General features: G+C 39.6%; 2 protein-coding genes across 2 annotated transcripts; one reads left to right on the top strand and one right to left on the bottom strand.

Annotated features, from left to right (window-relative positions):
- Positions 1 to 12,944: 12,944 nt before the first annotated feature.
- Positions 12,945 to 20,263, bottom strand: LOC141000405 (uncharacterized). The gene is made up of 7 exons (XM_073471133.1): positions 20,242 to 20,263; positions 17,965 to 18,005; positions 17,229 to 17,552; positions 14,305 to 14,625; positions 13,392 to 13,487; positions 13,264 to 13,298; positions 12,945 to 13,135 (listed from the first exon to the last, which is right to left on the bottom strand). The coding sequence occupies exons 2-7, from the start codon at positions 18,002 to 18,004 to the stop codon at positions 12,965 to 12,967; spliced, it is 987 nt and encodes a 328-aa protein (XP_073327234.1). The 5' UTR covers position 18,005; positions 20,242 to 20,263; the 3' UTR covers positions 12,945 to 12,964.
- A 419-nt stretch (positions 20,264 to 20,682) lies between these two features.
- On the top strand, positions 20,683 to 25,209 carry LOC140999313 (uncharacterized). Its single transcript, XM_073469648.1, has 7 exons — positions 20,683 to 20,704; positions 21,399 to 21,737; positions 22,042 to 22,230; positions 22,501 to 22,599; positions 23,854 to 23,891; positions 23,966 to 24,124; positions 24,392 to 25,209. The coding sequence occupies exons 1-7, from the start codon at positions 20,683 to 20,685 to the stop codon at positions 24,587 to 24,589; spliced, it is 1,044 nt and encodes a 347-aa protein (XP_073325749.1). The 3' UTR covers positions 24,590 to 25,209.
- Positions 25,210 to 25,737: the final 528 nt, after the last annotated feature.

Below are 25,737 nucleotides of genomic sequence, written 5' to 3'. Positions count from 1 at the left end.
GTCGGTGCCCTCCGCCCATGCCATGATCCGCCGTTGCCGACGTATCTGGGCGGCCGCCCGGCAGCTCCTCATCCGCCAGGGAGACCGGGTCAAGAGGGCCGCGGACCGGAGACGACGACCCGCTCCCGCATACCAGCCGGGCCAGAGGGTGTGGCTCTCAGCCAAGAACCTCCACCTCAAAGCCCTCTCCCGGAAGCTGGCGCCGCGCTTCGTGGGACCTTTCCCCATTACCAAGATTATCGGACCCGCAGCGGTTCGCCTTCGTCTGCCCCGCTCTCTCCGTGTCCATCCCACCTTCCATGTCAGTCAGGTCAAACCAGTCAAGGAGAGCCCCATGGTCCCGACCCCCCCGCCCCCTCCTCCCCCGGAAGTGGTAGACGGGGGTCCCGTCTACAAGGTCAAGAGGCTACTGGCTGTGCGCAACCGGGGTCGGGGCAAGCAGTACCTGGTGGACTGGGAGGGGTACGGACCGGAGGAGCGACAATGGGTCCCCTCCCGGTTCATACTGGATCGGTCCCTCATAGACGACTTCGTGAGGGCCCATCCTGAACTTCCTGGGCCGTCAGGAGTCGGCCCTTAGGGGGGGGGTACTGTCACACCGCGGTGAGGTTGTCTCGTCTTGGGTTATTGTCTGGTCATTTCCTGTTTTATTTTGAAAATCTAACTCTCCTCTCGTTTCAGATCACTTGCCCTTCCTCTTGTGTCACCTGCCCGTCTCCCCTGATTCCTGATTGTGTCCACCTGTGTCCCATTTCCCTCATGTGTTTAAAAGTCTGCGTTCCCCTTTGTCTTGTGCCAAAGTGTCTCGTTCCATGTCCGACCACAGAAGCCAAACCATAGTCAAAGCCACAGCGTATTCGTGAGTTCTTGTTGTTTCCTCGTGAGAGTGATTTTCTGTTAAATTTTCATAGTCATTAGTTCTGTTATTTAGTCAGCCTCCTTTGTGAGTGATTTTCTGTTCATTGTTTATATGGTTAATGTTTTGAAGCCCTTTTGATTTCCTCCTTGTGAGTGATTTTGATTTTGATAGTTTTTGTACTTCGAGTTTCCTCCTTAAGAGTGATTTTGATTTTGATAGCCAGTTTTCCTCCCTAGGAGTGATTTTTGTTTTAGCCAAGTTTTTTCCCTCCCGATAGACTCTCTTAGAGTAATTTTCATAGCACCATTGTTTTGAAATCACTCTCTCGAGAGCCTTGTCTAAGACTCAATAAAAACTGCTCACTGACACCTCAGCAATTGAGTCCTGTATTGAGTCTCGGCCTGACAAAATGTCTCAAAAACGACAAGGTCATTGTTATATATTGTGTTGAGTTGTGTTCCGACATTATCCCAAATGTTTCCAAAAATGCTCAAAATACAAAATATGACAAATATTGTACTTTTGACTCCACCACATTTACACTGAATGCATTTCTATGAAGGTTCCTGTTGTTCATTACTTTGAAGCAAATCTTTGCAGTCAGCAGATTATTTTTTATTTTCTAAAATACTACAGGCCAGACGCTGTGTTCGTCACAGGAGACAAACATTCACAGTCAGTCGAGTTCAAAGTGCTTTCTGCATATTTTTGAACAGTTTTATTTGAGCTTGGCTGCGGCAGACAAAGATGAAGCTCCCTCACCTCAAGAGCACCCATGGCCACCTCTGAAGTCCATGTGAGAGAGTTTTGAAAAGACTCAGAGAAACCTGAGAAAGCATGTAACCAGTTCACTCAGCATGTTTGTCCCACTATAACCAGTCCATAACTGCATGTGACTTGAGCTCTAGCAAAGTACAATACTTGTGACAAAAGTACACACTTGCTGCTTCCAGTACTTAGCTCAGTGGCTGCAGTAACACACTGCTGATATTATTATGCCCTCTGAGTTTAGCATGTTAGCATGCTGACATGTGCTGATCAGCAGATTGAAATGTCTTTAGTTTAGCAGATATTTGGTCATAAACCAAAGTAAGAAAGAACATTTGACCTGGTGCATGATGGAAGTTAACGGATTAACAAAGTGATTCAAGTTAAAACCGGTCTTGTTTTCAGTTTATTTAAATTCACATAAAATAAAAGCTCCAATATGATTTGTTAATACTTGGCTGTCTCTTGTGATTTTCATGTCACCATGTGCAGCTACACAAGTTGTCTACAAACCGTTAACTACAAACTGATACTGATCAGTTTCATCATCGGGCGTATCTAAAGTTATTTTGGCACACAGTGGAGAGGATTTCCTACTTTGTAAACAGTAAACAGTAAAGTGAAAGTATGAACTTCAGGGAAGATGTAGCTTTTACTATAAATCTGTGTGTGTGTGTGTGTGTGTGTGTGTGTGTGTGTGTGTGTGTGTGTGTGGTGCAGTTTTGTAAAAAAGTACCCAAAACTCATACTAGAAAAAAAGATAGCCAATAACCAATCAAAAGTTGTAGCTTTTAATATATGTGTGTGTGTGTGTGTGTGTCTCTCTCTCTCTGTGTTTGTGTGCGTGTGTGTGTCTTTGTGTGTTTCTGTTTGTGTTTGTGTGTAGTGTTATAAAAAGTAGCCAAAACTCATACTTGAAGTAAAGATATCATATTAAAATATTTGGTTTTTGTAATGTTTATGTATTGAAAATATACAGCTTTTATTTTGTAGACTGCTGTCGTCTGATTACTGGAAGGACTTTCTGAATAAAAGGGGAATTTAAATAATGAGTAAGTAGCCATGTGCAGTAATAAAGATCATTGAGGATACCATACGCTGAGTTGCATCGCGATGCATCGAGAAACGTTTTGCAGTCTAATCGTTGACAGCTTAATCGTAATCGAATCGTGAGGCCAGTGAAGATTCACACCTCTAATTATAAGTATGTTTTTATGCATTAAAGAGTATGTTTACTGTGCTATAGGCAGCTTATAAACACATAAGTATGCTCATAATGTGTTTAGAGACAGAGAAAGTGTTACCATGATTCCTATTCCGGATGTCATTTGAATAATTTCTATTACTAAAACGTAAAACCTGTAAAACCATACCTGAAAAAGTTAGAATAACCCTGATGATTTGAAAAGGACCAGCAAATATTGCTAGCTGTTTGTTTACCCTGGTCATCTCTTGTCTGTGCAGGTTAAAACTTCAAACAGAAGCTATGATTTATGTCACAAAATCAATCTGTTTGGATTTCTGGTTGCTGATCAGGCTTCAGGCTCAGGTGGTCTTGAATGTGCATTTGAAATAAAGAATTATTACTAAAAATAAATAAATTAACAGTAAAAAGAATCACCTACTTTAAAACAAAGGTTATTTTTTTATATTTATAAGAGTTATAAAAGCTGGTGTAGGCCAGACCTGAGTCAAATCTTCATGTGAAACTATAACTAAGTCTGCAAGACTTGAATTCATCAACATTTACTTTAAAACATCTTCAGTAAATTTTGAACGTCATTCTTCTGTACTGCCTTGGATTAGCTGTGCTCAGGGGTAAATCAAGGGTGCATCTTATTCTACTGCTGCAAGCTGCAGGATGTTATGTTAAAAGAAAATCAGACAATAGAAAGTAAACAACATTACTTAAGAGTTTACAAGTTTAATGTCAGCAAAACAGGATGAAGTCGAGTGGAAGCCAGTGGGAGGAACAGGAAGTTCATGACAGGAAATGAAACAATCAAGACAATGGTGGCCTCTGTCATCAATCATTGTTGTACTAAGTTCACTTTAAAAGCAGCAGACACTGAAAGATCACTCATCAATTTCCAATGGATAATCTACAGTGAAGATAAACAGCTGTATTTGGCACAGACATGCAGTTTACCATAGATTAATTTCAAACGAACTCCCAAACAAAGAAATACCCATTTTTTTACCAAAGGAGAAGCCTGTGCCAAGCAACTTTGCCTCTACATGTAATGGACTGATGCTGGCGCCGGTTTCTGCCGACAGGCCAACTGTAGCTTTCACTGGACCGGCAGAGGCCGAAGCACTGGCCAGTTCTGCTTTGACGAAGGCGCTGGCACCTGATGTCAAAGAGGCCGTAGCAGCTGCACGGACATTGGGGCCTTTGGCCGAAGCCTCACAGATACTCCATTGAGCACGAGCAAGGCCCACTCCTGCAGCAGCGTACACTCCTGCCTTGGGAATACGCTTCATAGGTTTATCCTCAAATGCATCTGCATATGCGTCGGCATCTGCAAAGGCTCCAGCACAGAAAGCTTTACCAGGCCGGTCAAAGGTGTCAATCACGTCTAGTAGCCCGGATACACTAGCAGATAATTCTGCAGCTCCTGTCACCTCTGCTTTGCCTGCAAACAAAGTGACGCATCACTTAATGTCAAAGCTGACTAGAGTGCAATGTCACCAGCTGAAAGAAAAAGGGTATTGTTATTGTATTAATACTTCTAGGCTAAGATGAACTATTACAAAAATGACATTGCAAATAATAGTTCAAAAGTAACATTTTGAGAAGAATCTTTTTATGTATTTAAGGATTTTTTCACAAAATGTGTCACTAATACAGTATGTAGAGAATCATTAAGTATTTATGGACTTTGATCCTTTTCCAAAAAACATTAACTTCTGCCTGGAGGAAGTCGCTGCTGCCCTCCAGCCATTACTTCAAAGTCCAGTTTTGTCTCCACTTTTGTCAATGTTTTCCCAGTGTTTTTTTTATTTGTTGGGTTGGGGTGACATTTCACAAGAAATTGTTTGAATGGCATAAAACATTTAAATATTGAGGTACTGATGTGTCAGACAGTAATTTCATATCGGTAAAACATATACAAAAAGTAATTCACTTACATTTAAACTTCCCGACTGAAAGAAAGAAAATGGAAACTTTGTTAGTGATGGCTTTTATAGGCAAATACTTTTTTCTTTATAAATCCATAAAAATAACATAAAAACATGTGAAATCACACTTACTTCATTTTTATCAGAACATAGAAGGTATTTAAACAGCAGTACACTTTTTAATAAAAACCTAAGTTTTTTTTTTTTACCTCCAGTGAGCTCATCATTGGGCAGCACTCTGTTTCACTTTTGGTCACTAAAGTTATAAATTAACCAGAAGTTTATTACTGTAAAATGTAATCTTACAGCCAAGCTGACGTCAATCATGGACAACACCTCTCACCCCTGCACCAGACTGTGGAGGTCTTGAGCAGCTCTTTCAGCAGCAGACTCTTACACCCACTATGTAAGAAGGAGCGCTACCGCAGATCATTTATCACCACAGCCATCAGACTGTTTAACTCAAGCACTACTTGAACAATCACTTTCCACTCGCTTGTTTGTTTTTTGTAAATATCTTATCGGTTTCTCTTTATTTTCTATTTAACTTTATGCATATTTGTCTGATTCTTTTCCTACTTGTTGCATCTTGAGCTGTTGTAACAAGTGAATTTCCCCCGTTGTGGGATAAATAAAGCCAATCTAAATCTAAAGTCTCCCCAGAAATCCTCCATAATCCATATTTCTTAGAGAAATGTATGCACCAATCTTTCCAGATGATGTTTGCTTACCTTCTCTGCTCCTGGAATAATCTAAACTCTAGAAAAAAAAGAGGAAATGTCAGCAGAGGATTGGAAATGTCTCAATTGGAAAAAACACAAGTGTGGTCATGGAAATATTCTGTATAGATATATAGAAAATGATAATTTATGTGACATTTTACATTTACACATTCAGACAAAAATGTATTTGTTCATCCTTGGTCAGTAAACATAACTGTGTTAATGAACTCATGAGAAGCTCTGCAATTTGCAACATTAAAACAAAAGGAAATACTGCTAACTGGGACATACCAATCATACCTAAATACGTTTGCATAATAACCCTCAAATTATTTCTTACCATGGTTTTTACCGTCGCTGCAGATGTTATAAGCTGCTCAACTCAACTGCTGGAGGTAATTTCCAACCGCAAAAGTAAGTGAAAGTATGAAACTTGCTCTCTCAACATGTCGGAACAAAGGCTCACAGAAAGAGCCCCTCCCTTTGGTCACATTTCCTCCACTACTGATTCATTTTTTTTCCCTTCCTAAAATTTGGCCAGAGTGCAGTGTTTGTTACAAGAGATAAACAATCTTAGCAAACTATTCCCCCATGAGATAAACAATCTTAGCAAACTATTCCCCCATGAGATAAACAATCTTAGCAAACTATTCCCCCTGTCAGTCAAGTTTAAAGTGCTTTCTGCATTTTTTCTGCAACAGTTGTATTGGAAGTTGGCAGTGGTCATTTTGACAACAGACTACAGGAGCTGCAGCTTCATTCCCCAGGCCACGAGACTCCTGAACCCATCCTCCGTTGTCTGAAAGAGATGTAGCAGGACTCAAAGACTCATTCATCATTTTGTTTTTTAAACCCTCGCTTAAAAAATGATAATAAATGACCTTGTAAGTAGTTTACTCTGAAAGAAAAAGAGGAAATGTGGGCAGCAGACTAGAACCAGAGTGAGAACTGCTGCAAGTGGAACAAAATATCTGTGGTGATGATCTGTAGATGAAACAGATCACACAGAATACACATTTCTAAGTAAGTAATTAAGGAAGTATAATTTATTTGTACAGTCAGATGGGCATTAACATACAGAAAGAGATCGTAACAGATGAAGTTACCATCCGATCCACAAAAAACAACACACAAAAATACAGAAAGTACAGATCTGGTACCATAGTTTAGGTGCTACGGACTCAAAAGCTTGATCGCCATAGTCTGCATTACCCACAATGCATCTTCACCACTGAGTGACATCACTAGAGGCAGTTTATCTGAGCTTCCTCTGTAGCAACGAAAGGCGTTTTTTCACATAATGTGTAGTACTCCCTGAGTTACCCTTAAAGTACATGTATACACTTTGAGGTACTTTTAATTTAATTGAGTTTTTCAATGTGTATATTACTTTAAACTTCTAGGGAAGTATTCATTTCACACATTCACACATGTCATCACTTTATAAGACAGGATACTGTGTAATTGGATAAAACTATGCATCAGTAGATAAAGTAGTTAAAGCTGTAACATTAAAATGCTGAGTTTGTGTTAAAGTGTCAGTAATACAATTCAAATGCTATGATGTACTGTTAGATAAACCTCTAAAAGGGGCTTTTAAAACATTTCTACTTATACTCGAGTAAAACACATGATTACATAATAATATGATAATAACATGATTGATACAATAAGTACATTTGTCACAAGAAATAACCCACAACACATCACCGTCGATGAAGTAAGAATGAAAAAATAGAAACAATTTTCAAGCCCTCGTCTGAGCAAAGTAGCTGCTATTTATCAAGGATACCTCTCAGAAAAGGGTAATGATGTTATAACGAGGTTTACTGGACATAAAATAAAATGTCAGAGGTCGGAGTAGATTCTGTCCTGATCATCTACAGCTGGGGAGGTGTCGTCTTCACGTTTGGAACAATTCTCATAGGTGAGGTGAACTGAAAAAGATAGCAAGAGATGACAGTACATGTTGTATAAATGCACCTCCCATGTTTCTGTCGTCTGACTGCCCTCTGGTGGTCAAACCTGTGCAGCACAAAGTACAAAAACACTGGTTTGTCTCTGTGTGTGAATGAATATTTACCGCCAGTGCTGATAGAGCCGGAGGGTAACTCGCCTACACCCGTCCTACACCTGTAGAGGAGCAACACAACGGCGGCCAACAGCACAACTACAGTGAGACCAACGAGCAGAGGCAGGGTGTGACCCGGGCGAGAGACTTAGAAAGAGAAAGAAGAGAGAGAGAGATGTTACATTCAGGAAGGGAACACTGAATTGTAGTGTGATGAATTAAAAAAAATAAATATTAGTTACACTTCTACACCACAGTAATATCTTACATTAAGGCAACTACAGGGAAAGATCCCAGTTTTATTTAAATGTTAATAAAGTAAACAAACTGTGTCTCGTTCCAAGTCACTGTCGACTTTTTAGTGATGAAAATGGTGGTCGGTCCATCAATCGGTCCACTAGACTGAAATATCTCTACAGGCGACCCGATCGCCAGGATAAATGTTTGCTGAGAACGTTTCTGCACAGTTAAAGCTGGGCGTTTCCTTATGTTGCGACTCTGAGTTTGTTTACAATTTTTCTATTTCTCAGTTGTCACAACGCTGTGTGTGAAAAACCACTTGGTGAGGGTTTGGCAGACATCGTGGTTTGGCTTAAAATACCTGTGTTTCGTCGCTAGAAGTCAGCTATTAAACATGTAATCTGAACGTTATATGACACATATTGTAAAAATGTTGATAAAATAACTTACAAATTTAACGTATTAGCGGTAATCTACAATGCCAACATTTAATTTTGGCTTCACTAAACAACTGCTGGTCGAAATTAAAAGTACATAAACACGATTTCTTGGAAACTGTTTCATAAAAGAAGCAAAAGAGGTGAAAGTTGATATTTATATTTATATGTGTTGATTATATCACATCTTTTTTTACATCGTCTATAAATGTTTGACTCTTTTTACATCATTTCAGAGTTTTTCAATGTTCATATATCAAATTCAACATGTCGCCTAAATATTTTTATTTTTGAGGAAAGAGCAGACAAAAACAAACATTAGGGCAGGAGGACGGTACGGAAGCCCTGAAAATGTTTGTGTGAGTGAGAAAAAAGATTTGTGAGATTGTGTGTTCAGTTTCACGCATGGCAAAACAAATTCTTGTGAAGAAATACATTTTTTGTCACTTGAATATATAAAGTTTTTTTTCCCTATAAAAGTTTTTTTTCCCTATAAAAGTTTTTTTTCCCTATAAAAGTTTTTATTTTTTTTTACATGTTTTGACGGATGGAAAAAAAATGAATAAAAGGAGTTTAGAAAGATTATCCTGGCAAAACTTTTTATCATCCACCAGATCACACATCCTACGGAAGAGTATTATGGCGTGAGGGAAAAACATGAGAGGAGGAAGTTTATTTTTTCATTATGCACTTCAAGAAAAAGTCGAAAATACAATTTTGTGAAGAAAGTTGAAATGTTCAACTCCTCTGGCCCCTCAAATCCTGTCGGGGGAGCGACCTGGTTTTTCCTTCTGAACAGACGCAGTTTTCGGCACAATCTCTTCAAAGTCCTAATACCGACAACTACACTGTGTTCATGAGCTAAAAGAGAAATAATGCCTTTGTTACTAAAGCCGATTCTGAGGTACAGTTTCACCAATTAATCTACACGAGGCATTTTGTCGAGGCGGTCGATATGCGCTTGTTTGATGTCGTCTCAATTGTCGACTTGACTGCATAATGAAAAAAACTTCCTCCTCTCATTGTTTTCCTCACATCTGGCCCTAACACTCTTCTGTACAAGTCATCAACACAGGAGAGAAATAATTTAGATCAGAAAACAGATCAACAGGAAAAAAACTTGCCCTTCAGGGCTTCCGTAGGACGGACAGTTGAGCTCTGCAGGTTTGAACCTTCAACGCTGTGAACTGTAGCTGCAGATGTTGTTTGCTCAGCCTGTTGCTGCTCAGACTGCTTCCTGGTCTCAGGGAAAGTCTTTGGAGCTGTGAAAGACAAAAACGTATTAGAAATCAATGACAATCACGTGCACAGAAAGATGACGATCATTTCCATACAGGAGGTCACATTTGCCAACATTTACACACTTCAAATTAGGCAGCTGTTCATGTGGCTGTTACTCTAAATATAACAGGATATTTAAAACATCGACAGCTGTCGGTGAACCGTGAAAGTTTCCAACCTCAGTCACCACAAAATGGAACTGAAACGAGAAGCGTTGTCCAGCCTCTTGGTGCGGTCCACCACCGCTACTGACCATACTTTAAAACACACAGTTTTTATGCATCCTGTGGATATTTTATCTCACAGTGAGCACTGAATTGTGGATTTAGAAGTCAAAAGACATCTAGATTAAAACTCTGCAAAAATGAGCTTCAAAAGTTTATTTTTTCAAATACAAAACAGGCGTTCGAGCAGCAACATGTACACAGGTGACAAAGACTCACCATCTGTAACTCTGATGTCAAACTCCCAGTATGAATCAGGTAAGAGAGCTCTTTCCAGACCACACCTGTACCGTCCTTGGTCGGACTTGGTCAGCTGTGTGATGCTCACAAACAGAACTGAAGAAGCAACCAGAGAACTTCCCTGTATGTACAAGATGCCGTATCTTCCTCTCTGAGCGCTGTCGCCTTTGGTTTGAACGAGCACGTCTTCTTCTTTACATCCGTCCCTGCAGAGGAACTTCGTCCTCCCAAAGAGACTAAAGGGACATCTGACTATGATGCTACTTCCCTCAGTACGGATGATTGTTTCTGCATCGACGAGGACGGTGTTATCACCGAACAGTGCGGCTGAAAAGATAAACAGTGGAAACTGATGATCGACATTGTTACAGTATGTATTGTAGACTTACTGTAAAAGAGACTGCAGGTTAATGTGACATAATCCGGCTCTTCACAGAGAAGCAGAGATGATACAGACGCAGCTATTTGCAGCTTTTATTGGACAGATGCTCAGTTAGCGAGAGTAGTGTGACGCTTCTTTCCCCTGAGGCAGATAAACTCAGTATCTTTTTTATATATTTCCACATAAAAGTTACTTCCATCTTTATCTTTTTCTCACCTGATGTTATCTGTTATAACGGTTGCATTTTATATTTGGGATTTTCTTTTCTTTTATTCCTGTAAAGCCCTTTGTATCTTTGTTTTAAAAATGTATAAATAAAGTTATTATATTAAAAACTATCAGTGCAAAAGGAGAGAAAGTAACACACGGAGGGAGGTTCATACTAAAAAACACAATAACTTTGGTAGAAACTCACTTTATTTGTTGAGCTGAAGCCTTGTGTTACCTTCAGATACTGAATTTTGTCCCTTTTCTCTTACACTACACTGAAGCACACTGGGAACGGATCTTTTAGGAACAGGAGGAAGCATTAACATTATGGAAACCTGAGTTTTGATTGAAGACAAACTTACAAAAACGTGAAAACATAATTAAATAAATGTTCCTCTTGTGTAACATCAGAGAGCAACAACACTGTCATGATGGACAAAAACTACCTTTTGATATATTACATTAAAATCGAGGAGCAGCAGCGTGATGTATACGAGAACAATCGGATATCTCAACAAATAAGAAGCAACAAAATAACTGCAAGAAACACTTTCAACATTTAGATGAATGAAATCTGCTGAAGGACGTTCAGGTGTTCAGTCCTCACCTGATAAGAAGCAGAATAACAGAAGATGGTTGACGTTCATTCTGAATTTAATCCTGATGAAGAAAAATCATAAATCTGCAGGAAAACTGCCTCGATCACGTCGATCCCTCCAGTTTCTGCCGGTCAGCTCGATGTAATTTCTCTTCCCCTCTGTGGTTTAAACCGTTTATAGCTTCATCTACACCCACAGTACGATGATGATGATAACGAAGATTAGTTATTCATTTAAAAGGTTTTGTAATATGAGCACACGTTTATTACTAATGTTTGTTTATGTGTTTCTCCAAACATGCAAGGTGTCCTTGGGCTCCTTGAAAGACTCTATAAATTATCATTATTATTATTATTATTATTATTATTATCGCAGTCCTGAAAAATTATTTGTTTTGTTTGTATTGTTTAAATAATGTTTATTATTATATAGTTTCACGACAAGGACGCCCCTGATGTTTTTTTTTCTAACGTCATTTTTAAATCCTAATATTATTTTAAACCCCAAATCCTTTGTTATTTTGAGTCAATGGAAGCAAAGTGACAGTTTCGTGTGAGTCGACCTCGTCGGTCACTTTAAAGGCCAATAAGAGACATTTTTCCTTTGTGTATCTAAATTCTCCTCTGTTTTAAAACAACAACAACAACTCACACAGCCGCTGTAGCTGCAAAGTTTCCTCACTAATATCAAGAGTCTCCCTCAGCAGCATTTTACAGTCCGTTACTTCAAACTCGATCCGGGCCGTGATATAAAAAGAAAATGAAACAGGCGTCAGGTGCTTCTCTCACAGTGAGTCACTTCCTTTTTGTGGTGCTGCAACAGAAAGATGTGGGGAGGACGGAGAAGTTTTATTTATGGACCAAAACTATGGGAACTGGGTCGTTAACTAGTCATTTGAGGGACGATGACAGGCAGCTGAGTCAAGGCGGGTCAGACACCGTCACCACAAAATAAGCCTTGAACAAAGAGTGTAAACCAGGTGGGAAGAAGGGAAACATGACAGGAAAGATGACAGGAAGAAAATCTAAAAAGTCAGAGGTTAAATGCACTGTGATGTCATCTTGACTGGTGGAAACAACTGGTTTAACTAGTTCATTAATGTTTGTTGAGGTTGTGTAAAGTTCTGGCTCCGCGTCGTCCACCTCGATGGATATTATTATACTCTGATTACAACTATACATTTTATTAAAAATGAACCAGAGTCACTCACTCAACTTTTTTTCATTTGCAATTTTGTTGTAAAATTGTGATCGATCTGATGTAATCTTGAACAGTTTAAATGAAGATTATATTTTACGATTTCGGCTTTGAAAAACATTTAAATTTGAATCTCTCACTTTGCTTTTTTCCTTTTATTCTTCTTTGTTTTCCATATAAAACTATGATGTCAAACCCTTGACCATCTTTGAGACAGTCACTGACTTCTGCCTGTATTTTTACCGTCTACTGAAGTCTCATTTAGACACCTGTTAGCAACCGCTAACTGTTTTTAAGACACGAAAGAGCTTTATAATTAAACTGTGGGACATAATGATGTATTTTATGTCGTAGAACAAAACGTGTAAATGTCTTCAGCCTGTGGTAACCACACACCTTATTTCAGGCATTTAACTAAAAAATCAATTCAAAAACCTTGCTGACTTTGGGACGAAGGAACCAGATGTGCAAAAATGCTAACTGATTTCTGGGTTCACCGCTCTGGAGATGGATGAGTAAGACGTTGTGTTGAACAGTAACAGCTCAGAGCAGCTCATTAAAAGAGAAGAAAAAAAAGAGAACTGGAAGAAATGAACGTGAAGTACTTAATTTTATTCTGTTTCAACTGAACTTTGAGCTTGTGCTCGTGAAGGTTCAACATCCACATACGGCGATGTCTCTAGTGTACAGTACGGGCTGTGATCCCTGCCGTGTGGATCAAGGTCCAGGTAGAGTGATCCTTCATATGTGGACACTGGAGCACAGTCGTCATAGACAGAAGTCTGAAAAAACAAACAAGAAACAGTAACATGAAGTGACAAGCACTGGCACCTGAAACACATGGGCAGCCACGGTAACGGCCCAGACGGCTGATGATGATGATGAGATTCAAATAATTAAAGAAAGTCACCTCCGGGTTTTCTGCACTTCCCCTGGTGTTTACATCTGTGAACGTGAAGTACAACAGAGGTGTTTTCCTTGTGTGTTGTCTGGTTGTAATTATTTCAAAGTGCAGATAAGAGCAGACGGATGACTCACAATCAACAATTCTGATCCTCCATTTGTAGAGGAGCAGCACGCAACCGACCAACAGCACAACCACAGTCAGACAGACGAGTGGACGCAAGGCGCCGCCTGGTGAACAGTCACAAGAGAAAGGAAACAACTGGTCAAACGATGAGGAATCACAAACAACTAAAGACGGATTCATTTACTCGGGGTGCTTCCACTAAAAACCTTTTTGCTGATCTGATATTAAATGGAAGTACGAAGTCGTAGAAAATGGAAATGCTCAAGTAGAGGCACCTAAAATGTAGTTAAGTACAGTAATTAAGTAAATATATACAGTATACTGTGTGTGTGCATTCCTTCTCTCGCTGTAGAGATTTTCCCTCAGCTTCTCAATACAAAGAGAGAGTTTTACAATTACATGTTTGTGTTTTTCTCTTATGAACTCAAAGTAGTGGAAGGAAACCCTTTTCAGGAAAAACTTCAGAGTCTGATTCTGCAGCCATTTTGCCAACACTATTCTCTGGGAGCTACTTTTTCTGGTGGCACGATGGCTGAAACGGTGCGGTTCGGATAAATCCTTTAAAAAAACATCAACAAAAACACTTAATTTTTTGCTGGACAAAGTGACTGTAATAATAACACTGAAATCCAATTAGAAATGCATTAAATCGCTCTATTAGTAACTTTAGAAATGCTCAGACATTTAGTCAACTAAGAAATAAACAAACGATTGATACGATTAAAACTAACTAGGACATTTGACACAAGACTAAATGAAATGGAAGAAACAAACAAGCAAGCAAGCCACCATCAACAGGTGGCCATACAGCGCCTTTAAGCTAATTTTTGTCAAAATATATCAGATTGTTGAGAGTCGACACTTTCTTCAAGCCTCTAGAAACATGCAGGGACATTTTCATGACTTCCATTAGAAACTCACCACCAGTAACAGTGATCTCAAACGCCTGACATTGATTTGTTCGTTCTCGTCGTCCCACGCCGCAACTGTAGCGTCCTGAGTCCGACCAGGTCAGACGTGTGATGGTCACATTAAACAGCCCATTTTTCCCCTGTGTGATTTCGTATTTGTTGCTCATGGCTCTCTCAGCGTGGGTGTCAAAGAGAAATCTGTGACATTTGTCCCTACAGAGGAACTTCCTGTTTAAAGCATGTGCAGACAAGGAGCACTCGATGGTGATGTTTCCTCCCTCGGCGCTGCTGTAGACTCTGGGCTCTTCATAGACAGCTTGCTCACACAGAGCTGTTGGAAAAAAAAAACAAATGAACACATGAAGTGAAAAAGCTAACTTGCCCTGTCTTGTCCCAGTTTAAGCTCCTGTGGTGGCGTAAACACTAATACTCCCCTGGTATCAAGCTCCCAGTCTGAACATTTAGCAGCTACTCTGGTGATGTGCTGCCCCTTTTTTGTTTTGAGTTTGCATCTGACAGGTGGCCAATTCTTACATCTTACATACATATCGCACCTTTCGGTTGCCAACAGGTGGCTAAACGAGACTACAGAGGTTGTCATCTACTCACTAGTCCGTCTTTACAGGCAAACTATTCTAACTAACTTTACAACTTGAAGATTTCCCAGCTGAAGCTATGGACAGCTAAGACCTGGGCCTGGAGATCAAGCCCAAATAAGCAACTACACCTTTATAAAAACAAGCCACAAACAAGCAGCCCACGTCTACCAATATTTTGAACCGCCTTTACAGAAAAACTAGCCTAATGTCGCTTAAATTAAGCAGATTTTGAAACCATGACTATCACCTCTTGAGGTACAAAGTGGTATTACGAACCAGGACGTGCCGGAGTTAGCTGGTTAGCATGCTAACTTCAGTAGACATGTCTCCAACATAATACTGAGATGTCTTTGGCGTAACGTCAACACTGTTTAAATTCAGATGATACTTTTAGGTAATTTGTGAATGTGAACTACAATTCTTACACACTGCGCCTTTAATGTTCCCAGTTATCTTTTTATGATTGCTTTATTTGTATCTATTCATTTATTTGACTTATTTCCTTTACTAACATCTAAACATTTTGTCATTTTACACTTTTAGGCAAACTGTCGAAACAAGGCATGTTAGAGACAATTCAAACATTGAGTCAGGCAGATGTATAACAACTGACACAAGACAGTAAATCAATTTGATTTTGAGGCGGTTACCTTTAACCTAAATTAGCGTGGGCAGCTTCAACTGAACCTGAAAACCAGCCACCCACTCTGCAGTTCTATAGAAACAGGAAGTGAATTTTGCCCAAAACAACCACGAGAGAGGTGTGATGTCAGCTTTCGTTGACTCAGTGTTACCGGAGCATGAACTGTCATGATTACCTCATACTGTATAAGTCACCCACCTTTTTTTTTAGACCTGCAGCAACTTCTGACCTACTCTTTGATTGGTCCTTGACAATCAGCAATGGTGGAAAAAATACTTTATTTTATCTTAAAGTGGAAAAAGACAACCCCCCTGTTCCCCAGCGTTTTATAAGTAGTATCATTGACGTTGTCGCTGACGTCAAGAAAATTGATTATTTTTGTTTTTCCTCAGAGTAGCAACTGCTGACAACAAAACACAAAACATGAGAAATGGTGCCAGATTGACTGGATCGAGAGTCATAATTGCCAACCCAGGAGACTGACGTTTTTCATCTCCCTCTTCCAATTTTCCTCCCGGGGTCACAATTCTCCCAGATTTCTCCAGATTCATAACAATTTGTCCCCTTTTAGTAACCACAACCTGTTTCTGCCAATGTACAATGAGTAGTCTGCTGTACCGTTGCGTCCCGTCCCGCCCTGGAGAGAACGATTGGACATAAACATTTTGTTGCATTTGACTTATTATTTTGTTATTTGTTCGGGGGTAGGGACCCCAACACGCCGTTTTGGTTTCAAAATCCTCCCTATTTTTGAGGTCCTATGGTCGGTAAGTATGTTGACGGTCTACCTTTATTTCCCTGGGGGACTTCGTGCCCGGTGGCCGACAGAAAAACATAGTGAAAGCGAGGTTTATAGGGGGCCGATTGTATAATATATTGGCCTTAAACAATTGTTACTTAACAAAAGTAACTGATTATTTTTTGGCGGGATCACAAGCAACGAGGGAATTTCATTTCACAAGGTTATGTTTTCGGTAGCCTACAATCTCAGTCTTCAAAGTAACCGGTTTAATTTTACAGGTAACTAATCGAACATGCTCTTAAGAAAATGTTACGGCAGAAAAAATTATTGTGACTTGAAAAGAAAATGTTTCTGTTCCTGAAGCTGTTGCACCATCTTTCACCATTTATGTTTCTGTCAGCCTTCAGTAGTTCTTGAATTTGCACGATACGACCACAGTTGTTTATTATTTTCTCTCATTTTTCTGGTGGGAACACACTTCATGGTCAATAATCACAAACACTTAAAAGTCCGGTTCTTAAAGCTGCTCTGTTTGTATACGGACAGCGTTGATTGATGCATAACTTGGTGTCAGTAAACAATGAAGTGATCAGCCACTATTTATTGATCACAGGCAGTAACGGCCAATCAAGTACAGAAGAAACTGAGTGCTTCTTTTTAATTGACAGTATCTGTGGTGACAAAACCAGGTATTTTAAGTCAAAACATGATCTTGTCCTAAACCTAACCAGATCATAAGTACAGCGTTATCAAAACATAAAAATCTAAATTGAGCCTAAAGCGTGCAGCAGTCAACTAAGGAATAAAATGGAGAAAATGTTAACCTTCAGCACGGCTCACAAATGCACTTTAATATCAAAATTAAAGTTACAATGTTTTTAGAATATAAAGGTTCTTCTATAAAAAAGCTTCTGTTTCTAAACTGAGTATCATTTTTAGGTGAAACTTACCTCTAACTTTGATCTCAAACTCCCCGTATGGATCGTGGGAGGAAGAATCGCCCACACCAACTTCATACCGTCCTGTGTCAGACAGGTTCAGATCCGTGATGACTGCATGCACTTTTAGGTCAATTTTGTCATATCTAATTCTGAATCTGCCACTCTGCATTCTGTTCCCATGTGTTTCTACGAGGATTTCTTCTTTCCCGCCGTCGTTCCTACTGAGATATATTCTGCTTCCTGGCGGCACGTAAAGGGCAAATTGAATCGTGAAATCTTCACCTTCCATTTTTGTTTGTGCGTCGACAAGGCCAGCGTTTCCATCGATCACTGCTGCTGAAACAAAGAGCGAGACTTATGGTCAGAAGTTTATTGTAGACTTACTGCATAACACTCTTATCCTGACTGGGGTTACTTACATCAGTACTACTAAATATCGATTCAGGTAAAAAAAGAAAATTCAGTCCCTGACAGCCCAGCTCGACCTGTGTCGGTACTGTATCCGGTCAGATGTCAGTGGTGGTTTCAGTGAAAGAACTTCCTTTTTTTAAATTAGCAGTATTCAAACTTTTTAACTATCACTATGTATCTTTAAAATAAAGATGTCGCCCTACCCTGACTTTTTTATGCAGTAAGAATAGATTAGCATAAAACAACGTGTTATAAACAACATAAAAAACATTTACACAAGGGTACGTTCTAAAAGAAGTGTGTTCTGCAGCAATAAACAGACAGTCAGTCTCACCTGATGAAAAGCAGAAGAGCACAACATGGTGGATGTTCATTCTGAAATAAAAACCAAAGTCACGAAACTGCAGAACTGCCACTATCACGTCTCTCGGCCGATCACGTCTCTCGGTCCAGTCGCTTTCTGTCTGATTTTGAAAGGAACATATATAGTTCCTCAGTAAACTATGACATATGATCTCACCCCTTCTCAGAATTTAGCTCTTGCTCAATGTGCCAGTCTCATAGGCATTAAAAAAAAATGTTTTCCTTCCTCTCAAGTTTTTTTTTAATCTGTGAATGGTGACCTCATGCTGTTACAGGAACAAAACTGCAACCATCTTTAAACAACTGCACATGACCCTCCTCCATTCACTCACACTGCTCCTCCCTGCATTTACTTCTGATACCTGATCATGATGCCTCCCTGCTATAACCTGCTCAACATCTTGTTGTTTAGCAGAAATACATCAGATAAAGGAAGAGAAACGATCTTTAAAGTTAACAAACACATATTTTAGGTATTGGTAGCATCCATGTTTATGCAGATGACACCATCATGTTATTTGCGCTTTTAGATAACACATCCAAATGTTTAAATACCAAAAGAACATCTGATTTGTTACCGTGGGTACTCATTTATTTCAGCTGTGTCTCCTTGGTAAAGCTGTTTTTCAGTTTGTCCGACGTGACAGTCCTGCACCAGTCTCCACTTCACGAAACCTCCGATCAACCAAACATAGCACATTAACGTATATACTTTAGTCAATTTTATGTAGTCACCTACCTTAACAATAATTTATCACTCTTTCCAACTCTGCAAACTGGAGTTTAAAAACTAACAAAAGAGCATTGCCTTCGGGAAAATGTACAATTGTTTTTGAATTTGGGAGTACAAGTCAGAATGCCTCTGCTGCTTCAGTTTTCACCATCCATTTTGATGTCATTTGCTTTCATCTATCTCTTGTTAGTCCATTAACTTGCTGGAAGTGCAGTACTAAGTGACTACTTTTGTCCTTCAACAAAGAAAGATAGATGCATTAAATGGAGGGGTTTACGTTGCACTTCCCTTGCAGAGGGTGGTAGGCGACATGCAGAGACGTGTGAAGTCAGTAAAAGGACACAAATAGAAGGTGGAGAGAAAAGTTCTCACAGCATAGTTTCTACAGACAGAAAGATGCAACAACTTCTTGAAGTGCACTCTGAACATGCAGTTGTATTTTTTGAGTACAAAATTAAAAAATATCTTTATTAACAACTTGACCAACTGGATTTGTATTGGAAGCAGGTTAAACTGTTTGATATTCTCACTTGTAGACTTATCGGAGTAAATAACAGATTAAAATGTTAATAAGATGGAGTTTTTTTTATGCATTGTAGAATAATATGACTTTAATTTCACTTTAAGTCACAACCAGGCACAGTTTTAATACAAACTCACACACAAACTCACAGCTAATTGGCTAGAGGGGAGGGGAGTTGAGAGTGGTGTTTGGAGGAGGGACTCCATAATTTAGAGAAGTGAGAAGTTCCTGGTTTGCCAGTGAAGAGAAAAGAGAAGCAGCATTAAGCCATCAGAGCGTCAAACATGAAACTCTGTAACACGTGGATCTGCTTCTTCCTCCTCTGTGAGTACACTCTCTCTATTTTAAAAAAAACATTTTCTCTTTTGAAATCATCATTTTTTCTCTCTTTTCTTTTCTTTATAGTTTACTTTTCAGCAGGGGGAAACAGTTTCCTATTGGTGGACTTTGCACAGCTCATATCAGTCATGTAGTTGGTTTTTGTGGTTAAATATGGTGGCCAGCATCCGGCATGAGTCACTTTACGTTGCAGTATTAATAATGTTCCAAGAAATACATGTCTTCTTCTTCTTCTTCTTTATAATTTCTGTTTTTATTGTTTTATTATTTTTTAAACACGCCTGTTGTTTTGCTGCACGTTCTTATTTGTAAAATAAGGCATTGCAGGCTTTGTTGTATTTTGACTGTAACAGAGGGACGAGTTTATTTTAGTCTCACAGCACAGGAAACTACAGATCTACAGTATCTACGTTTATGCAAAGAGGGGTGTGAGATGGAGGAAGTAGAGCATTGATGTGTTTTGACCTTTTGTTTGCTCTATAACTGTTACGCTGTATGGTGTGAGGCAGGACCCAAAAGCGGACAGCGAGGCAGAAGTAGAGTTCAGGTAGATTTACTGAGTTGAATGGAAATGTGCAGGGGCAAGGCGTGATAAACTCTGGGCTGGTGAATCCGTCGGGGCAGGGAGAGGTGTTGGAGGAGAGGTCGCTCACTGTGGTGCTGGAGGACCAGGTAGGAGGGGAGGCTCGGGTTGAGCTCGGGGTGAGGGTGTCGGTTGCAGGGGTGCGGAGAGCTGGGTTGTGGGGTGTAGAGCGACTGGTTGCCGGGAACGCAGGTGATCGCTGGAGGGAGAGCAAACGATAATTAGATCTAGAGAATAATACACAAAGATACTGACAAGAGCTTTGTGAAGCGTCTTAACAGGAGCCATATACCACTGCGATGTAGCGAAATCATTTGGCAGCAGGTAGCGTGGAGACCAAGGCTTTTAAGCAGGCACTGATTGCCAACCTGCCACAGGTGTGCGTCTGCAGCTCCGGTGAGGTGAAACTCCACCCAGCCTCCCACTGCACCTCTGCAAACACAGCAAACAGAAAAAAACACCAAAAAACACACAAGTCCGCCCCAGAATTTAACAGGCCGTAACAATAACCATGGATAATTACTTATGTCCATGTATGTGTTGCTCAACAATGTTTGAGACTTTCATTTTTCAGCCAAAAAAAAGAAAGAAAAAAAGCTGCATGTCACAACTAAATTATGTAACATCATGAAAAAAAGACAGTTTGTGAAAACATTTCGTTGAGATGACTTGCTTATTCCTGAAATATTTGGTTATTATTATTATTATCAGCTGATCAATACTGGTCCAAAAACTTTAAAAAATAGTTTTAATAGTTTAATAGTTAATAGTTCATTTCACATGAAAAAGATGAAATACCATTTTCATGCAAGAAACCATAAGTTTAACTCCCTATCATCAATTATTCCTCTTTTATATTTTCGCTTATGCTGTTTTAAGATGAGCAAAATCATCTAATTCACAAAAAACTCAAATATATAAGTAAAAACTTCACAATCAAGTTGAAACACTTTCAGCCAAGACTTTGGAGGCAATCACGCCGACTCTAAAATTCACCTCACATTCAGTTTGAAGGTTTCCATGTGTTTATTGTTGTTTTTTCTTTTTATATGAGTGAAATCAGAGTCAGAATATAAGATTGTCATGGTTAAAATGTTTAGTGAAATAATCCAAATGACATTTTTCTGGTGGATTAAGCCCTCAGTCAAAGACTGGTTGAGTCAAGCAGACTGCATCATCTTGCAGGAAGCCCAGATAGTAACTATTGATTGTTCACCTTTTCAACAGCTCTGCAGGATGGAAACACTGGACTCATCAATGCAGAACCTATTACAGGAAAGGAAGGAGGAAACTTCACACATACGTGTTCCTTCTCCTTTACTGTCTTTGACAATCGGAAGATCTTCTGTAAGGAAGGATGTGAAGAAAAAGACATTCTTGTTGAAACAACTGGTGACAGAGCTCAGAGAGGCAGATACAGCATCGTATATGAAAAAACAGGTCAAACATCTTCAGTTCTGTATGTGAGCATCACAAACCTGACCAAGTCTGACTCGGGGCGCTACACATGTAGAGTGGACAGAGGTCTTTTCGCAAACAAGGACTTTAAGATCAGAGTTGAAGATGGTGAGTTTCTCCTGAGAGTCTTTGAATTAACTGCTCACTGTCGGCTGCTGCTGATTCAAATAAACCAACATGTTTCATCTATTTTTTATAAAATTTACTTAGAACTGCAAATGTTCTGATGAAATCTCCTTCATTCATCTGTGAAATACCTCATAAACTCAAACTGTCTCACTGCAGTTAAATATTGTTGCAGCAGACACATTAATTTCCAGCATTAGCTGTTTGATTATAAACACATGGGCTGGTTTGCAGAGAATTAGTGAGTAACATCAGATTGTTTTATTGTGACTTTCATATTTCACAGCTTCAATCACAAAACCAACCCAGACTCTCCGTCCTCGTCCACCATCAGTCCCGTCAACATCAGTCCGGTCAACATCCACACCGACAACAACACAGAGTTTAAACATCAGTTCAGGAAGCTCCACACCTTCATCAGCCTCCACTGACACCAGCAACCAGCCTGGACAGCAACAAAGAGCTGATGGTCCAGGTACATTTACATAATTCAACAAAGTAAATACATGTACTGAAATGTTAACATGCAAATACCTGAATGTGTTTGCTTCTCTGTGTGGAACATTTCACCGTCTGTTGACCCTTTTTTTGTTAGAAAGTGTTGATTTATGATATCATTTTACAGTTGATGTCACCATTGAAAATGATAACACTGCATGAATGGACCACTCAGTCCCAACATGTACCTGGAAGTCCAGTTATGCAAAACAACATGTAAAATAATGTTCAGATCAAATGTCCACAGGTGTGCTGCTGTATGTGGGTCTGGCTCTGGTCACCATGGTCATCATGTTATCAGTGGCTGTGCTGTTTCTCTGCAGGCGGAGGGCCAGTAAACCTAAAGGTGAGGCTACACACACACACACACACACACACACATGCACGCACGCATGCACGCACACACGCATACAATCTACAAACAGTGTCAATCATGGCTCTTTATATTATAACTTTTCAATCCATGGAAGTTTTGTACAACACTAAACACAGTTTTTGAACTCTTTGGGCTGTGGGCTTGGAGAAACAAGAAGGCTGCGGTCACAGATACGCAAAATGAACTTTTGCCTCCCTTTCACTTTCATTCTGTGCAAGCGACGCAGCGGCTAAAAAAACAGAACAATTGCATCTGATGGTGAAGTAAATGGCTTCCTGTGGAGTTCAACTTTGGAGAACTGTGACTGATGAAATTGCAGCCACAACCAAAAGCAAAGACGTGTGTGTGCTTGATCCCACAAATACAACAAACCAATGAACTGAGTTCCTCGTGTCTCACATTGTGCACGGCCCACATTCGGCACCAGCAGGTGATTTTCAATACACGTGCAAGTGGGCCTCACAGCCCAGATGTTTACCCTGTAGAACTGTAAGTGCCTTCTGTGAGTCAGTATGTTAGATAGGAAGCTATGACTGACGTAACCACAGATGACACAAACTGGTCACAACAGAAGCTGGCTGAGCAATAAACCTTCTCTCGTTGCTACTGTAGCACCAGATGCTTATTTTGCGACTCACACCATCAGTCTGTGATTTTTAAGTGCTATCTAGCTTCTGCTGACAGTTATGGACCCAACAACTACACATGAAGCCTGATGAAACCTTACATCCAGCTTAAACATCAGAGTCATGCAACAGAAAGTACAAACAACGTAGTATGGCTGGTTGTTTCCTTGTGTGTGAAAACTGCTTCAGTTGTTTTTTTTAAGTAATTTACTTCCTCATTTTGGTCCTTCAGACTGACGTGGTGGGAACACAAACGTGACCGTGTGAAAGGGACTATTAGCAATGTGGTCATCGTTCAGTTTGAAGAAGTCTGCTCAAAAAGCTGCCTTCCTAGATTACATGTGATAACATCTTGCAAGATTTAAAAAGAGAGTAGACATCTATTAGAGGGATAAACCCAGCTATAGCTACTCCTTCACCCACTGATTCCCCTGATAAATGCAAATATTGACATGCACATTAGAAATAAATTATTACCACATCTCAAGTATAATAATAATAATAGGAAGCATGAGCAGGTTGATCGGTGTATCTGTGCTGGATGTGTCTCTTTGACTAAAACCAGATGTTTTAATATTCTCAACTGGATGTCTTTCAGGACAACCTGTGGAAACTGAGTTTGCTAACATGACTGAGGTGAGTTTGAGTAAATCAATAATGATTAGTGTTTGTGACTGATATTAAAACAAACCCCTGTTCACCTCCTGCAGGCCAACCGAGTGTATGAGGAGATCAGACAGGACAGAGAGAGCGGCTCTCCTCCTGTAGAAATATCTACAGTTTACACTTATGTCAAATACGTCAAACCGAATGCAGAAGAAGCCACAGATACAAACGGTTCGGTCGCTGCAGCCACTTGTGAGAAGAAAGTAAGTGAAAACAACAGTGACAGTTTCGGTTTTACACATTAAGACCACATCCCTTCAGATAAAGTGACAATGATAGTTTGATTTTTACACATTTCACAAAAGCTGTTTCTCTGTCCCACATCAATATACAGCAGCTGTAAAATTAAATATACATTTTTTTTTGCATCCGTTGTGACAAGTGAGATTGTTACTTTAGAGGAAACATTTTTGCAGAGAAGGATAGAGTAAATAACCTTTGACCTTTGACCTCTGTTTGTTTACTTCCAGACTGAAGATGACTCAAATAAACTCACCTACTCTGAGGTGGACTTTTCCAACAGCACAGCTGCCTCGCTCAACAGCGCCCCCCGTGGTGATGCAGATAATGTCATCTACTCTGTGCCCCGAGGAGCGGCCTCAGACGGCAACCGCGTGGAAGACGCATCACCTCCTCTTTACTCGACCGTTACTTTGCCTCATGTGTAGCTTCAGCGCTGTCGACGCCACATTTACTCTCTCAGAGCTCAACAGTTTGCTTCAAGTTAGAGCTACTTTTACTATTTCCACTGTTAGTTAAGCTTATCTTAAAGGTGCAATATGCAAGAATTTTACTTGAAAACATTCAAAAATGATTGTTATCGACAGAAAGTGAAGAAATAGTTTTTAAGTTATGACGTTTGTGTTTTGTGCTGCAGAAAAATATACTGAAGTTTTATATATATATAGTTAACCAGTTGGGCCCAGTCCGTCCTGGACCAAAGCTCCTGTGTGAGGTGTAAACACCAACACTCCCCCCAGTGCTCCGAGCTCCCAGTCTGGATCGCTAGCTGCACAGCTAACTCCAGAACAGGATCCGGGACCGGCACCTATTAGATTGGATCCAGCTCGTCCTTTGTCATCATCAAAATCTGTAAATATTTCTGGTATATTTTTTTATGTTATATATTTTTATTTATGTTCTTTTATTATTATTATTTTTTATTGCCGTTACTTGTTTGCTTCTATAAGATGCTTTTTAATCATCAATAGACAAAATGAATCTATTGTCAAGTTTAACAATAAACCTTATTGTCTAAGATGACAGCAGTGCACTGACACAGTAAATGTACTGGAAATGTAATAAATATAAATTATGCCAAGCATCTCATCTGTCTTCTGCATTATAATCACAAAAGGAAAAGTTTTCATATCGTCACATATCAGGCAACAAATACGCCAATACGATGTATCTGTGATGGACCAATATCAGTCTATGATGTCACGGTCGGGTTCTGGTATCTGAGTGAGACTGAACTGAAACTTTACATTTCTTTATGTTGCGACTTTACATTGAGGTTGTCACGGTTCAGGGTTGGGGAGTAAGATGATGCAAGTAACAGCTTCAGTTGGCTTACGTATTAAAAATTCAAAATATCAGTAACTGTTTTCTGTTACAGTTTAAATTGGTGGTAATCTGAATAAAAAGCTTCTCCACAGGCGCCGGATGGCAGCACTTTTTTCCAGTAACGGATTCATTTTATGAAAAACTAACTAAATAACAGATGACTTGAATACCAGAACTAAAGCTTTACGTTACTTGTTAATTCAACCACATCCCTTCAATTATGTGTAATCTGAAAATGTTTGTTATCTTG

This window comes from Pagrus major, chromosome 7, assembly GCF_040436345.1.
Source record: "Pagrus major chromosome 7, Pma_NU_1.0".
NCBI lineage: Eukaryota > Metazoa > Chordata > Actinopteri > Spariformes > Sparidae > Pagrus > Pagrus major.
This window is presented reverse-complemented; position numbering and strand designations above follow the sequence as displayed.

Excerpts from the sequence above, each read along its gene's own strand:
- LOC141000405 (XM_073471133.1), bottom strand. The coding sequence starts at position 18,004 with ATGAACATCCACCATGTTGTGCTCTTCTGCTTTTCATCAG. Across the intron at positions 17,553-17,964 it reads GCTCTTCTGCTTTTCATCAG|CAGTGATCGATGGAAACGCT; the intron begins GTGAGACTGACT and ends TTGTTTCAGCAG. Across the intron at positions 13,299-13,391 it reads GAGGATCAGAATTGTTGATT|ATGTAAACACCAGGGGAAGT; the intron begins GTGAGTCATCCG and ends TCACGTTCACAG.
- LOC140999313 (XM_073469648.1), top strand. The coding sequence starts at position 20,683 with ATGGATAATTACTTATGTCCAT. Across the intron at positions 22,231-22,500 it reads ACAAAGAGCTGATGGTCCAG|GTGTGCTGCTGTATGTGGGT; the intron begins GTACATTTACAT and ends AAATGTCCACAG. Across the intron at positions 22,600-23,853 it reads GAGGGCCAGTAAACCTAAAG|GACAACCTGTGGAAACTGAG; the intron begins GTGAGGCTACAC and ends GATGTCTTTCAG.